The sequence below is a fragment of the Chanodichthys erythropterus genome, chromosome 22, assembly GCF_024489055.1.
Source record: "Chanodichthys erythropterus isolate Z2021 chromosome 22, ASM2448905v1, whole genome shotgun sequence".
In the NCBI taxonomy this organism is placed as follows: domain Eukaryota; kingdom Metazoa; phylum Chordata; class Actinopteri; order Cypriniformes; family Xenocyprididae; genus Chanodichthys; species Chanodichthys erythropterus.
The window spans coordinates 33680871-33697317 of NC_090242.1; the positions used below are offsets into that span (position 1 = coordinate 33680871).

Genomic DNA, 16447 nt, shown 5'->3' on the forward strand with positions numbered 1-16447 from the left:
TAGAGCTGCAAGCGCGCGCCTCCGCCGTTGAGGATGACGTTGGCGTAAAAAATTGAGGGAAAAATAGATATGGTGAAATTATTATTTTTTGCCACATTTTTTTTCGATCCGTTCGCGTGTTTTTGTTATTGTGAGTGAACATAATCTCTTTTGGCAGCTGATGTTGATTTAGAGGGCGTTTTTTTTTTTTAGAGAGAGAGAGAGAGAGAGGGAGAGGGAGAGAGAGGGGGCGGGTGTCTCTCGCTCTCGCCTCGCGCAGCCTCACGCTGACATGCTCACAGACTCGCGTGAAATCAACACACGGACGGTTTACTTCCACATTTATCGCTTATTTTCGGGATATACAACAGCATAATCGATGCGAGGCCTTCTAACCGAGATTCATCGCTGATATTACGCCCGCGATCCTTCTGTTTTTGTCGTTTTTCCCCCTCAGTGGAGCGTTCGAGCGTTCGTTATGAATTCCAGCCCGCTTCCTAACGGCAGGCTCCTGCCGGACAGCCAGAGCTGGAACTCCTCCGGTTCCGAGGAGGATCTGGACGCCGAACCAGGACCCGGACCGCACGGAGGGGTGGTGGAATTCAGCGGGGTGCTCAGTAAGGTGGGTAAAGATCTCGAATAACGCCTCGCGAACAGGGAAAGCGCGTGTTTGTGTGTGTGTTTCCACCTGATCCGATGTAAACAAACGTCAGTCAGTTAGGTAAATGTCACGAAGCCTGTCAAGAACATGTTTAAAATCAAAAGGAACAATTGTAGTTATGCATATTTTAGGGTCACTAAGATATTTTGCATGGTGACATTATTTTTATGACATTTAAACAGATTTTTACATCACCGTAATATGCCATATATACATATATATTTTTTTTTACTTCTGATCTGTTCCTCATTGATGACTCTCATTATATTCTCATTACAGCCCAGACACATGTTTTTTTTTGTTTTGTTTTTTTTTAATTAAATTAAGCACAAGTCAAACGCAGTGCAACAAATACTAAAAATATATCATTATTTGTTCGCATTACGTTAATGATAATTTGGTTTTATTTTTTTTAAAGGTGACCATATGCTGCTCTTTAGACCACAAGGTTGTGTTAACCAAGTTTTTTTTTTTAAATTATTAATAGTCTACTTAATATGTGATACATGAATGTCTTTCATTATGCATGTATAATCAGTATAATTATACTGAAGGGATGCAGCAGGTCATGAGCTGAAGCTGGAGTTAGTAGGGGTTACTAGAGTTCATCTGCTCGTCTTTTCTTCCTGATGGGATTAAACGAGAAAACCTCTCCTCATGACTCAGACAGCTGATCATCTGGTTTTGTGATGAGTGGAGCGTTTTCCATGAGAGATTACTGAATTATTCCACATGCAATGACTTAAACACCTTCTCCATTGAGGATATTTATATATTCAACAATATAATCAGTTGTGCATTGTCATCATAAGTGAATAATATGGCTGTGTGCACTCCAGTGTTTATCATTTATGTACTTGTTTTTGCTGTTTGAGGAATTGTGGATGGAAGTGAAGCAATGCAACTCACGCCGTAGGTCACATGACAATGACAACGTGGCAGATGTAATATGTTATGGCTTTAGTTAATACCTAGTTCAGTCATGAAACTCTGGATGGCGCGTAGATATTTTCTTTTACATAAATTGCTTTTTAAGGACTACAACAAACGGCTGGTAGAGACTGCAACAAGCTTCTTCCTGGGTTAGTGACATCACTAACCCCAACATTTACATAAGCCCCGCACCTGAGAACACACAACAAAGGTGGTGAGGCCATGTTGGGCTGCTTTAGAGAAGAGGAAGAGTTGTTGTAGTAGAGTGTTGTTGTCATGCCGTCATTTTACGCCGGACTGCTTCACAAACGAGGGTCAATTCAACACTGGATTTGCACAAAAGATTTGCACATGCTAGTGGATGAGTTGAATCAACTCCACAGCAACTACATAAATTTATCCACTAACCATTCAGAAAAATCCAGTTTCATTCTAAAAGTTGTAACTTCTTCCTGAGTCTCTCCATCAGTGTCGACTCCGGTTTGAACAATGTAAGGATGAACACCGTTACTGACAATCCTCATTTTGGCTGCGTGAGATTCTCCAGCTTTGTTGTTGTTGAGCTGTTAAAGCTCCGCCCTCTTCTGGAAAGGGGGCGGGAGCAGCAGCTCATTTGCATTTAAAGGGACACACACAAAAACGGCGTGTTTTTGCTCACACCCAAATAGGGGCAAATTTGACAAGCTATAATAAATGATCTGTGGGGGATTTTAAGCTGAAACTTCACTGGGAACAATATATTACATCTTGTGAAAAGGGGCATAATAGGTCCACTTTAACATTTCCATATCATTCTGTGCTTCCCACACATAGACTTTACTTGGGCAGGCCACCCAGGTATATTAACGGCCGCCCAAGTATATTTGGAGACATTTTTGCTTTTATTATTTTTATCCTCTTATACTTTTATATCCGTATACTTTTATATCTGCAAGAGTACAGACATTTCAAAATAAGAGTCCTGGTGTATTTCGGGCTTGTTTATAATTAAAAGTCACACGTTAAGTTTTTTTCTTTTTCTTTTGGGCATTATTTGTATTTTGGTTACACAATAAATTGTATTTAATTTGATTTCTATTTAATTCATAGTAAATTATTGTAGTCCCCCCCACAGGAAGAAAAGACTAAGAACATTATTTGACACATATATTATTATATACTATTCACTAGTAAAATCTGTGTCCCATTCACTGAGAGAGACACTATATGACAGCAAGGAGAACATCGTAAAAGGAGAACCATTTAAATGCTGTAGTTTTGCATAATAATGCATAATATTAGTATGTAATAGTATGCTATGTAATTAAAATTAATTTCAATAAAAATACTGTTAAAAATCACACATTATTTGTTTGTCACATGTAGTAGACCATTTTTGTGCCATGGGTAATGGGAGGATTTTTCACCCGGCTACCACCGCAAGTATATTTCAAACCTGTGGGAAGCACTGTCATTACAGTGCAAAAAATTTTCTCAGAGTTGTCATGATAGAAATGATAATAACTCATACTTGTTCTCTCTGTGGTTTTCTCATATCAAAGTTTCATCTTTTGTGTTCCCTCTGCAGTGGACTAACTACATTCACGGATGGCAGGACCGTTGGGTCGTGCTGAAGAACAACACCTTGAGTTACTACAAATCCCAAGACGAACGAGAGTACGGCTGTCGTGGTTCCCTTTGCCTCAGCAAGGCTGTCATCACAGTGAGTATCCTGGGGAAAGATCCTTCCAGACAGCCGTGGGAATTTCAGAGCTGAGCCAAATTTAGAATGATGATGTGCATTCAGAACAAAAGCTTGGATTGGTTCAAATTGGAGATTGTTATGCTGGGATTCTATAGAACTGTAGTTGAATGGAAATCAGTAGGGTCATGAGAACCAATACTTCGGTACCAAGTCGGTATCAACATTTTAAGGCTGATGGGTGCTTAACGCAAAACTGATGATATTCTTAGCGTTAACTACTCGGCACAAGCTGATTGGTTCATGTTGCATCTGCAGCCAATGAGCTTGCTGCTTACAATATTTAAATGGTGCTCCCCCCAAAGAGTAACCTAAGGGGGGAATTCCCCCCATTTTCTGAAATAAAATTCAGGTCCTGAAAGGTTTAAATAAAGTTTTATTGTTTTTGTTTTGTTTTTTTAACCATGGTATTGACTTTGGTATTGAGTATTGTGTCCTTTTGGTGGTATCTGTACTGACTACTAGATTTTTGGTATGATTTGATGACATCTCTAGAAGGGATACATGAAATTTCAATATTAGTCTGATTATATAAGGTCTTCTATTCCTCTCAGCTTTAGTAGTACTATATTTTATTGTACAATAACTATATTTGTGCATTATAATATTTTAATTTCTGATTTCTTGACTTGAGGTATGTGATGTCACATTAATAACCATGTGGAAATATCTGCTTTTGTATAATCCGGTGAATTGAATACTTGAAACTTCATTAATTGTTTTGGGCCATCGTATTGGTTATAAAATGTCTGTATTGCTGCATCTCTAGAAATTAGATTTGGTGTTATGGTTGTGCTTCATCTAAAATGATTAGCGCTGAGGCAGGAGATGTGCTGAGAGCTCTTTTTAGGGCAGGGGAGAGGAGAAAAGAGATTGACGGAGGACAGACACGATCCTTTGCCACAGGCAATCGGCCTGGCATAGACAGACTGTGGCCTATTTTCCCCCAATTCATGCTAAATTCAAGCTTGTGCACCTGCAGAAGCCCAGAGACACTGTATTTGCCTTTTAATATGTCATGTTTGACTCCTTTCTTGGATGTTAGATGTTGCTGAATGTGCTCAGGTAACTGCTTAATGCACCATTCAGGTTGATTGCTTATGATCTGATTAGCTCTAGATATTAGACAAACAGATTGAAATGAGAATTCCCTGCATTGCGTTGAAGATTAACTCATGACCACACAGATTTCGACATGTGCTGCAACACTCCATTCTTGAAGTATCTTGCGTCACCACTGAAAATGAGGAAACAGGGCGAAGGTTGTGTTGTTATGGAGACCACTGGAGAGGTACAAGTCCTTATGGCGACCCTGTTACAGCTGGTCCTTCAATGATTAAACCGAAACTCTTAACATACAAGTCTGCTCTGCCGTTTTAGCCATAAGCAAACTCATTAAACACCCAAAAATGAGAAGTGAAGTCTGAAATAGTCAGGATTGATGAATGAGGGGATTTGTAGGTTTGTGAGCGTGTGCACAGCCTGTGTTCAGGTGGTTTGTGTTTAAAGCTGCCGGTAGATGCTGTGAGTTCGACATTCTAATTTGGTGTTTTGCATTTTGCCTTTGAGCGAGAGAAAAATGGCTCCTTTGTTTTAAGACTCTGTGTGACGTGAGAGTGGCTTTTTTCAGCTGTGTATTTGTTGAACTCTAACCATTATGGTTTAGCATAAATATTAACTTTGGTATTAAACTCAAGCGTGTGATGGAAATGTGACATTTAGGGTACAAAATTAACTTTCCGCCACACTGGACCAATGGTGAATGAATTGACAGAATTTATCAGCCTTAAATATTGCTTACCGGCACTGACACCTTTTTTACAAATTTTTTTTTCTATATTTAATTATTTAACTGATTAGTCCTTGCATTTTAGTTTCAGTGCAGGTCGTTGTGCATCATATATAAGCCATTTTGCATGTTTCTGTCAAAAATTGGACAATATTGGGCTTTTTGCTCCCAATAATTTGTAGCTTAATGCAAGGAATATTCCTAGTTTTTCGAGAAATGATGCACAAGCCATGATGAATGTAGGGCCCTATGAAATTCTTTCTGAATTTCTTTTTGTTTTGTTTTTTTTTTTCTCCGAATTCTGTTTTTTTTTTTTTCTGTTTACATTTTTTTTAAATGGTTAGTAATTATGAAACTTGCACAATTTAACAACAATTTATTCAAAGTTTAACAAAACATATATATTTTTAGGGCCCTATAAAATATGTAAAAAAAAAATTCCCTCAATCTGTTTTATTTTTATTAAATTTTGTTTTCTGTTTTACGTTTTCTGTATTCCATTTGAATGGTTTAATTATATTTGAATAATAAAAAAGCATATCTAATTAATTAAATTCATAAAAACAATAACATTTATTATTATTTTTTTTTAAATTCAATTTTTATGAAATCTTTTGTTTTTGTTTTTTCAGAAATTCTGTTTTGTGTATTTAAATTTTTCTGGCAATCAAATGAAGGCATAAAACATTAATTTAATTAATCTTTTAATTAATTTAATTAATCTTTTAATCATATCAAAGTGCCGCACAATAGAGCTTTACTGTTAAAATTAAAACTAAAATTGTGATTTATTCCTTACAAAAATAAAATTATTATTAAAACTTATTAGTAGTAGTATTATTAAATTGAGACGTAGCTAAATTCTACTATACAACAGTAATATATTTCTGTCATATTTTCTTCAAGTTGAACCAAACTTTTGTTTTGACGGGTTGCCTTGAGTTTCTGTTTATGATGTGACGGTAGTTTTTCTCGAATGAAATGGTAAAATGTTCATGAAGTGACTCTCAGAGCGGCTCTGGAGTAGGGCTGGGTGATATATCGCATGTGATTGTCACGCACATTTTGTCAGGTATCAGTCCCTGATTGCCGCTAAATCGCCATCACCTGCTTTCAGATGGAGTGGCATTTAATAGACAGAGCCTGTTCACTGATAAGCCACGCAATATCGCGCTCATTATCGAAGGCGGTTCATCTGTGATATGAACGCAATATTGCGCAGCTTGTCAGTGATCTACGGCTCTGTCTATTAAATGCCGCTCCAAGCGTACTGACCTACTTTTTATTTATTCGTCAAAAATTTGACAAATTCCGTGACATTCCGCCATAAACAGTAAATTCCATTTTTATGACTGAATTCTGCGATTCCATCTTTGTTTTCTGCACCGTGGAAATCATACTAGGGCCCCAATGAATGTTTTCTTCAGCTGACAGATTGTACGTCTGTGTATTGACTCTCTTGTGTTTCAGCGAGGAACAGACTCATTCTAACCGTTTGATTTCAGCCATGTATTATGTTGCAGTTCCTCATAAATGTACCTGCCATCTGGCCACTGTGTTTAAACTGTTTTCTTACTCTCATTTGGCACTTGCTGCTGTTAATTTTGGGCTCTGGTCACTGGACGAAGTATTTTCTTGTAATCTCAAGAGTGCATAAACACTAAACAGATAAATTTTCTGCATTCAAAGTGCATCTAAACTTATTTCCCTTTCTTAGTAAATCTGTTCTTCTCCGAATAAATATGAAGCAGCTTTATTCAGATTGATTCAGCACACATACGGCAGCAAATCTGTCCTCATAAATCCTCACAAAAAACAGGTTATTGTGTCACACCGATCTTCCCGCCTGCGATTACACTGTCCTCACATGACTCACGCATACTTAAACGGCTCACACATTACAGTTTTAAGTGTCTAAGACCACAGGACCACCCCAAAATCAGACAGGCTTAACCCTTGCAGACACAACAGGATTATACCTTCCACATGGATATCTGATCTAAACCCAGAATGCCTCATTGTGTGTCCCTATAAAACTGGGTCTCGCTGCTTCAGCGCTCAGATCAGCACATTAGCTGGAAACGGTGTTAATTGTGTGTCTTTTTGTGAGACACTCGGGCTGTTGAATTGGACTTGATTAGATTTGTGAATTTCAGACCTCAGGAGATGGAGGCGGATTGTGAAGGATCAATCAGTGTGATGACACAAACAATTTCACAGACACTCAGTCTGATTTAATCGGTCTGTCAACATCGCTTAACGAATCCAACATGTTCTTTTTCACATTGTTAGTGATGCATGCTTCTATTGCTCTACATAGGATTAGTGATTTGATAAGTATTAAAGGGGGACTTACAATGCCCCTTTCACAAGATGTAATATAAGTCTCTGGTGTCTCCAGAGTGTGTCTGAAGTTTCAGCTCAAAATACCCCACAGATAATTTATTATAGCTTGTAGGGGTGTGACGAGACGGGTAGCTCACGAGATGAGACACGAGATTGAATTCATGAGAACGAGACGAGATTTTTACACACTATTTTTAAGAAATCTTCAAAGATGACTAGAAAAATAATCTGCAGGTGCATTTGAAAAGTTTTTACTAATCATCTTGTAATTAATGTAATTTCAGTTCTACTTTATGAGTATGAATTATGATATGCAGTAAAAGACAACAATACTCAAGTACTGTAAAACGTTTTGCTGCAAACTCAACTGACTGGCTTCAAGTCTCTTCAGATCTTACTGTACATGATTTATGAGCTTCTACAACTTTTGCCCTCCTAACTGAATTCCTTTCCACAAATTGTTCATAGAAATAATGAGTATAAATAAAAATGGTAAAATTTTACAATAAGGTCTCATTTATTAACATTAATGTATTAACCAACATCAACAATGAGCAATATCTTTGCTACAGTATTTATTAATCTTTAATGTTAATTAAACATAAAAATAGTCATTCATGGTTAGTTCATGATAGTGCATTAAGTAATGTTAACAAGTACAACTTTTGATTGTAACAATGTATTAGTAAATGTTGAAATTAACATGAACTAAAATAGTGTAGAAGTATTGTTCTTCCTTAGTTCATGTAAAGTTAACTAACATTAACTAATGAAACCTTGTTGTAAAGTGTTACCATCAAAATAAATAACAGTTTTCTTTTAGTATTAAGTGCAATCAATAAGTGCAACCATAATCAAAGCACTCTCTCAATATTCAAAGTGCAAATAGAGACCACATTTTTCTTTAAGCATGATACAGAGCTGAGAGATGCTTACAGCTACACTGCCCAGCCTAAGATAGCTCTCATATTGGAAGATATTTGCATTCATCAGGGAGCCGCTTTCAAATGCGGGGTATTGACATCGCGTTTGAACACGCGCTCGCGTTTACTTTCACTTTCGCGGTCGTGCGTACTCTGTGAATAGGGAGCGGCAGCGACCATTATCCAACTGAATTAAATGTTTTTTTTTTTATTTCTATAAAAAGCAAAATGACAGTGGAGGCATAATGTAAACGTAGCGGTGGCATATTATATCCTAATTTCACCCTCACATTATCACAAGACTGCTTTTCGCTTCGACGAGAAATCTCTTCACAATTTAATCTCGTCACACCCGTAATAGCTTGTCAAAATTCCCTATTTGGGTGTGAGCAAAAACACGCCGTTTTTGTGTGAGTCCCTTTAAATGCAAATGAGCTGCTGCTCCCCGCCCCCTTTCCAGAAGAGGGTGGAGCTTTAACAGCTCAACAACAACAAAGCTGGAGAATCTCACGCAGCCAAAATGAGGATTGTCAGTAACGGTGTTCATCCTTACATTGTTCAAACCGGAGTCGACACTGATGGAGAGACTCAGGAAGAAGTTACAACTTTTAGAATGAAACTGGACGTTTCTGAATGGTTAGTGGATAAATTGATGTAGTTGCTGTGGAGTTGATTCAACTCATCCACTAGCATGTGCCGTCATGTTCATCTTTTGTGTTGAATTGACCCTCGATTGTGAAGCGGTCTGGCATAAAATGACGGCATGTCAACAACACTCTACTACAACAACTCTTCCTCTTCTCTAAAGCAGCCCAACATGGCCCCGCCCTGTTTGTTGTGTGTTCTCGGGAGTGGGGTTTACGTAAATTTTGGGTTTGTGATGTCACTAAACCAGGAAGAAGCTTGTTATAGCCTCTACCAGCAGTTTGCTGTGGTCCTTTAAAAAGTGATTTCTGTAAAAGAAAATATCTCTTTGCATTGAACTTTGAGTGTCGTAACTTTGCAGATGTTGTTTATGATCAAACGGCAACATTACACACTAACTAAAGTTTAAAAAAGTGAAATCATAATTACGAACCCCTATAAATTTAATGTGCAACATATCCAGCAAAGTTCTTTTTTTCTGCATTTAGTTTGTATTGTTTTGAGCTTGATCTGTTATCAACCACCATATTCAGTCCCAGAAAAAAAACCTCAATAAAGGGACCGCGGCACACAGCTTTCAGCACTCACAGTGCATTGAACTTGAACTATGTGCTTTCGCCTGCCAAGTTTTAGCCTCACGTGAGCAGGATTTTTTTTTTTCTCTCTCTGCCTCTTTCTTTCTTGCTAAGCTCTCTGAAAGCGTGGCCCGTAAACATGCAATTTTTCTTTGAGCTGTGCTGGACCTGGATTGTGTCATAGTCTGACAGGAGCAGAGGGAAAACTCTCGGTGTATCAGGGATATGCAGGAGGACAGGTACACACAGGTACAGGTTATTCTGGTGCAGGGCGGGTCATTGCAAACGTCGCCGTGGGATCTTGTGCAGCACATGTCAGGACAGGCAGAGTTTACAGAAGAAAGAAGATAAATGTTGAAGAGGAAAGACCAGTGCTTGTTGCACCATTCTTGGCATTTATTGATCTTCATTTGCTTTTATTTTAAACCAAAGATAAAAATAGGTCTACACGATATTGGAAAAAAAAAACAAAAAAACTGAAATTGCAATATTTAGTTTTTCTGCTATATAAAAAAATTACAAGAATTTGCACCAGATGACTTGAATAGCTATATTTGTGAAGAATTATTCATTTCTGGAATGAGGGGGGTGGTTTTGTTGGGAAGCGCATCTGCATAGAAAATTTAATTTAGTGATTTAAAAAAAAAAAAAAAAAAAATGCAAATTGACTACTCATATGGCAAAATTCCTTTATGGTTGGATAATTTAGGAAAAGCTTCACTGTGATTAAAATAATTTTTTGAAGTTGTAAATAAACATATTGGAGTATGTTTTACAAGAAAGCCCTATTTGATTCTTTCTACTTTAAACATTATACAGAACATTAAATTTTTATGACTTGATTCCGTGATTCCATCTACGTTTTCTCCATCACAGAAATCATAGGGCCCTATATTTGCCATTTCTTTGTCATTTATTTGTGAAATTTACCTGCATTTTCACCTGGAGTGAAGTAATTCCTTCACAGATTTTTTTTTTTTCAGATTTTTGTTTTGTTTTTTTAAATATATCATTTTACTTGAGGTTTCTTAAGCCACATTCCCACTATTGTGGCTATTATTAAAAATACAATATATTTCTTTTGTTTAATATTTTAACAACACTCTTGTACTGTAAAATAAAATGGTTATTTTACTCTAAAATTACATTACTAATATATACATCAGAAAACAGTCCTTAAAGGTGCTGAAGAGGATCTTTTCGTCGACTGAGAAACCAAAGACTGTTAGTGAGTTTTTGAAATCAGCGCATGTGTAAGAACAGCCCCCCTCCTTCACAGCCCATTTCGAGGGAACGCCTCCCAAAACTTGTGCACGAGTATTGGAACACGAGTGTTTACCACCGGCATTCGCTGTGTCGTGTTCGTGGATTCATTATGTCGGACTCACCGCAGGTAACTCATAATCTGCAGTTGTTACTCCTGTCTCCTGACAAAAACATTGCATGCGGCGCCTGTGGAGTGTGGAAAGTTACTGGAGCGCGCAGCCGCGCTCGTCTCTCACAAGGAACGTCACGGCAGTGATTGACAAGCCAGAGGGCCAATCGTTTACGCGATGATCGTGTAAACAATTGGCTGATGTTTTTAAGGCCCTACCTCGTGCACAGATGATGTATATTAATATTATTCCTTTCAGTGCACCTAATGAATAGTCTTTTATCAGTTAGTAAAGACAGTTTCAAGTAATATTTCAAAAATATATAAAACAAAACATCCTCTTTAGCACCTTTAATGTTAAGTAAGAAGAGTAAAGAGAAGTAAAAGAGAAAGAATCAGAGATGACGAGACAAAAGAGGAAAAGCAGAAACCATAAAAGCAATTTAAATGTGCAAACAGTGTGTATCGAGTTACACTCATTTTGAACTGATGGTTTTCGTTTCTTTTTGCTGGTTTTACTAGAGATAAAATGGATCAATCTTGGGTCTTCCTGTCGTGTTTGTGAACGCTTTCTTTAGTGTCCAAACCCGGCAGGTCCTGTGTGTATTCTGCTGTGGTTTTTTGAGATAATTCATGTGGGTTTTGGGCTGAATATTGTTCAGATTGCTCTCTCATTTATACCAGTCCAGAAATGCTTTCATTTATCCAAACCTAAACCACAAGAGAACCTGATCAAAACTGCTACCAGATGAGTTACCGACCCGTCAGTCTTCTGTAAACATGACTTGATTCTCATGTGCTGAACCTCTCTGGCTCCACAAAATGGGAAAATGATTCTATGATCTTCACAACATTTGCATGCCACAGTTTTTTGTGAGTCATTTACACAGAAACATCTCACCAAATGAACACAGTATTTTCATTCAAATGACTATTCTTATAAAGATTGTTCTGAGTGAGTTCAGTATTAGCCCATGTGTGGTGATAAAACAGAAACTGGATGTTTACTCTGTAACAGAAGAGGAGTTCGTTGTCATTAGTTTACAGCAGCACTGAGGCAGACAATGAAGAGGAGAGTTTTTATGGACGTGCATCTTTTATTAACGCTGATGTCGGCAGTGTCACCGAGTTCAATAAACGGTGTGTAAAAGCCTTTCAGACATTAAATGAAGCTCTGGTGAAATAAAACAGCAGCATTGGTTCTTTTTGTCGTGGCAGAACATCGCTGTAGGATGACATATTACTTTACCATGCTAATTTTCATCAAAGCTTTCATTGCAAACTGAAAAAAATGGCTTTTTAATGTCTTCATAACTGTATTTCAGAGAAATCGAATCTTCTGTTTTTCCCTAAAACTATCCATGCATGTGTCATTTCTGAGAAGATGTGCTAAAAATATATACTGATTCACAAAGTCGTATTTGCACACCTGCCACTTTTTATAAAGTAGGCTAATTTTTACAGTTTATAAATATATCATCACTTAGCACTCATGCCCAACATATGTACACACACACACACACACACACACTAGTATTGACCTGCTGAATATTTGATAAAGGCAACGGTTTTTGTAGTTACAGCTGCCTTGGAGAGAAAGGGAGTCAAGTGCATTTTAAAATGTCAATGACATTGTGTGTGTGTGTGTGTGTGTGTGTGTGTGTGTGTGTGTGTGTGTGTGTGTGTGTGTGTGTGTGTGTGTGTGTGTGTGTGTGTGTGTGTGTGTGTGTGTGTGTGTGTGTGTGTGTGTGTGTTTGCATTTGCATTTTCGATTAGTGTGATGTGCTAAACCCAGGGGAGGTCTATCAAGTGGCTTGTTCTCATTCTCTTAGCCATTGTGTGCATGTCCTCACCTTCTGTCACATGGTAAACTCTGGGCCACCATCTGAAGTCATGACTGTGACCTGGTTTGGACTCACCACAAATGAGTATCACACAAAGTGTGCTTGCACTTCCTCAGACAACACAACCAGTGTTGAAATATCTGAAACAGACGGCAGCACCTGTTTTCCTCACCTTGACCAGCAGCGGTTTCTTTGTCAAAACCTATCTTTGTGAAAGCAATTATTATTGTTACGATTGTTTTTAGTGATGCTAGTGCTACAATTTTCACACATTGTCTTTAAAGGGTCAAGAAACCCCCTGTTTCAGCAGCAGTCAGTTCTCAATGCAGTTTTGAAAAATGCTACAAAAGTGGGTGTGGTTAAGCTGCGGAGTGAAGGGGGAAGAGGGGATCAACAACACCGCAACGCTTCGATTCATGCAGTTTTATTTTGCTCTCATTGAGTTGAAAGCATCAAAGCTTCCCACAAATGCATGCTGCAATTTACCATTACACGCAACACAGTATACACATTGTTTTGAGAGAACATATGCGACGCAGAAACTCTTACAAAGCAAAAACAAACACTCATTTTGACCCATTACGGCATCTTTCACTTACTGTATGCGATCTCATGGTTTGAAGCGCTGTAGTGTTTTCAAAAAGTACTGACTTTTGATACTGAAATTTTAAAAATGTGAGTCTTTGAGTGCTGTTGCGCGTATTTGTAAACACTTCTGATTGGCCACTGTGTTCACACGCTCATCAGATATGTCTGTGGTTGGCTACAGTGATCAACGCTTCAAAAACATGTTGTAAATAGTAAATGATGCTCTTCACTGAGCGTTTGCACAGATACACATGGGAGTGTTTGGGAGCAGGTGTCTCTCAGTGGGACCGGTCCACAGATAGACGCCTACTACTTCAAAACACTTTCAAATTCAAACACTCCCATGTGTTGGTCATTGTAGCCAATCACAGGCATATCTGTTGAGCTTGTGAACAAAATGGCCAATCAGAGGTGTTTATGAATCCACTCAAGAGTGCTCAAAGCATCACATTTTTAAAATTTCAGTACCGATTTGGTATCGAAGTGACAACACTATCTCCTGTTCCTATTCTTCTGTATTCCAGAATGGCAGCACAGCTGAATAGTTTGTTTGAACTGCACCCTTTACTGTATAGGCATGAATATGCATTTCCTTAAGCCTGAGGCTTTTTAATATCACTTTTGGTGTGAAAGGGCATTAATATTTGCCAAAAATATATATATTTTTCTTGTAATTAAAAAACAAACAAGCAAGCCCATCCCAGGTGAGTACACAAAAGTAATGTAACACATTACTTTTCATAAAAAGTAACTAAGTAACAGTTACTTTTTTAGGGAGTAACACAATAATGCATTACTTTTAAAAGTAACTTTCCCCAACACTGCTAATGACATCTGCAGGTTGGTGAATCACAATTTTTGTGATTGTGAAGATCGACTGGAGGCGTTTTGTCCCTTTAAATCTTGAGGCAGTCACTGCAGAGCTGCTGTAAAGTTCGATTAGCCCATTTCTGCTGGAGCCTTTGAGCGCCTCAGGCTTTCAGAGGGCTTTTGTTAAAATGGGTTTGAGTGAATCCGTGTGTGAAGGTGTCAAACGGCCTCCATTATGGATCAAACAGTTAGTGAACCCTGAAATGTCCTGTAAAGAAAACCGAGGAGGTGGTGATGGCACCGTGGAGACACTGGGATGTAGGAGGGAAAGATTTTTATTTTTAAATACGAGTGAGAAAAGAGGTTGTGTAGATCTGGAATAAAAGGAAAAGAGATAACGAGAGGCGTACGACAGGCCTGTTGTCTGAAACGGGAAGTTTGCTCCCTGCTGATGGAATCCTGTTTGGTGACCCCCGGGGTCAAGTCAGAAAGTCCCTGTGCTCATCTCTCCTGTCTTCCACTTCCTTCCTCCTGTGTTTGCTCCAACCAGCAATCTGTAGTCACATCTAGACACACTTTAACCTAGCGATAAAAGCAGGTTAGTTAGTCACATGACATGCTCCCTTCCTTTGCATCCTGTGTCCTAAGCTGTCAGTCAGCATGGCCTGTGTTTCCTTTGTCTTTTCCTCTTGTATTCAAGCTGGTCCCACCTTCCTGTGTTTCTGATTTCCAAAGCCAGATCCAAGACTGAATTTCTCAGTAAACAGTGATTTACTCATCTGTTTGCTGTCTCTCTTGCTGTCGGGATGTGACGAGACCGTTAGCTCACGAGATGAGACGAGACACAAGATTTGTAAGAAATCCTCAATTATGAAATGCATGACTGGAAAAATAGTCTGTAGGTGCATTTTGAAATGTTTTAACTAATCATCTTGTAATGAATGTCATTTCAGTTCTGCTTTCTGAGTATGAATTATCATATGCAGTGAAAGACAACAATACTCAAGCACTGTAAAAGGTTTTGCCACAAACTCAATTGACTGGCTTCTCTTCTGTGTGGTTTCAGTCTCTTCAGACCTTACTGTACATGATTTATGAGCTTCTACAACTTTTGACCTCCTAACTGAACTCCTTTCCACAAATTGACCATAGAAATAAAAAAAAGTATGCATAAAAATGAATAACATTTTTCTCTTAGTCTTAAGTGCAAACAATAAGTGCAACCATAATCAAAGTACTCTCAATATTTAAAGTGCAAATAGAGACCACATTTTTATTGAAACATGATACAGAGCTAGAGATGGTTACAGCTACACAGCCCAGTATAAGATAGCTTTCATATAAGGAAATATCAGCATGCACGCTTTCAAAATGCGGAGTACTGAAATACTGAGGCTCTGTTGTGCCACAAATCCTCCGCCATGGTCTTGTCAGTCATCTCATCACTTGATTCGTGAACTCTGATTCTTGCTGCACTGCATAAACTCTGCAGCTCATGTTGAATGAGCTGGGTGTAACCGTTGGGTTAATAAATGCCTTTTGAAGCAAAGGGATGTTTTTGTAAGAAAAATATTCATGTATAAAACTTTATAAATTCAAATATACGAGCTTCCGGCAGACGACCGTATGACCCAAACACAATGACAAACGTGGAGGCGAAGAGGAGAGAGCAAAACAAAACACTGGTCACAAATTAGAAGTCTAAAATGAGAAATTTTAAAGAGAAATGTCGGAGGATTCAGTTTTCAGATTGTAGGTTACCATTCACAAACATTATAAACCTTGGACGACTAAGGATATTTTTAAGTATATCTCAGATTCGTCTCCTTTGCATTGAACTTTGAGCGTTGTAACTTTGCAGATGTTGTTTATGCTCAAACAGCAACATTACACAATTACTAAAGTTAAAAAAGTGAAATCATAATCAAGGACCCCTTTGAAAGAAAGATTGTCATATAAATCTAGGATGGCTTCAGATTGAATAAATCTTGGGATAATTTTCATTTTTGGGTGAACTGCCCCTTTAACATCCATCATTAATCAGCTCCTGGTATCAGTATCTGCTGGTTAATCACATTAACGCGACTGATTAAGTTTCCATACTGCTTACCTTTTGAGTTAAGTGTGGACTTCAGCACAATGTACTTATTTCACACCCTGGACACATTATCTTCATGGTCATTTGAGATTTGTTCTTTAAATGTAGACCTTGAACTGTGGCTATCATGAACATGAATT

The 16447-nt window shown here is 38.1% G+C and overlaps 1 protein-coding gene across 2 annotated transcripts in view; it reads left to right on the forward strand.

Annotated features, from left to right (window-relative positions):
- Positions 1-265: 265 nt before the first annotated feature.
- Positions 266-16447, forward strand: part of LOC137013332 (ceramide transfer protein) — a 41166-nt gene continuing 24984 nt past the window's right edge. The window contains exons 1-2 of one of the 2 annotated variants that reach the window (XM_067377032.1): positions 266-601; positions 3141-3275. In XM_067377032.1, the coding sequence (XP_067233133.1) occupies positions 458-601; positions 3141-3275 (279 nt within the window). In that variant the 5' untranslated portion in view covers positions 266-457. The remainder of the gene's footprint in view (positions 602-3140; positions 3276-16447) is intronic. The other variant, XM_067377033.1, reaches the window with a different exon arrangement.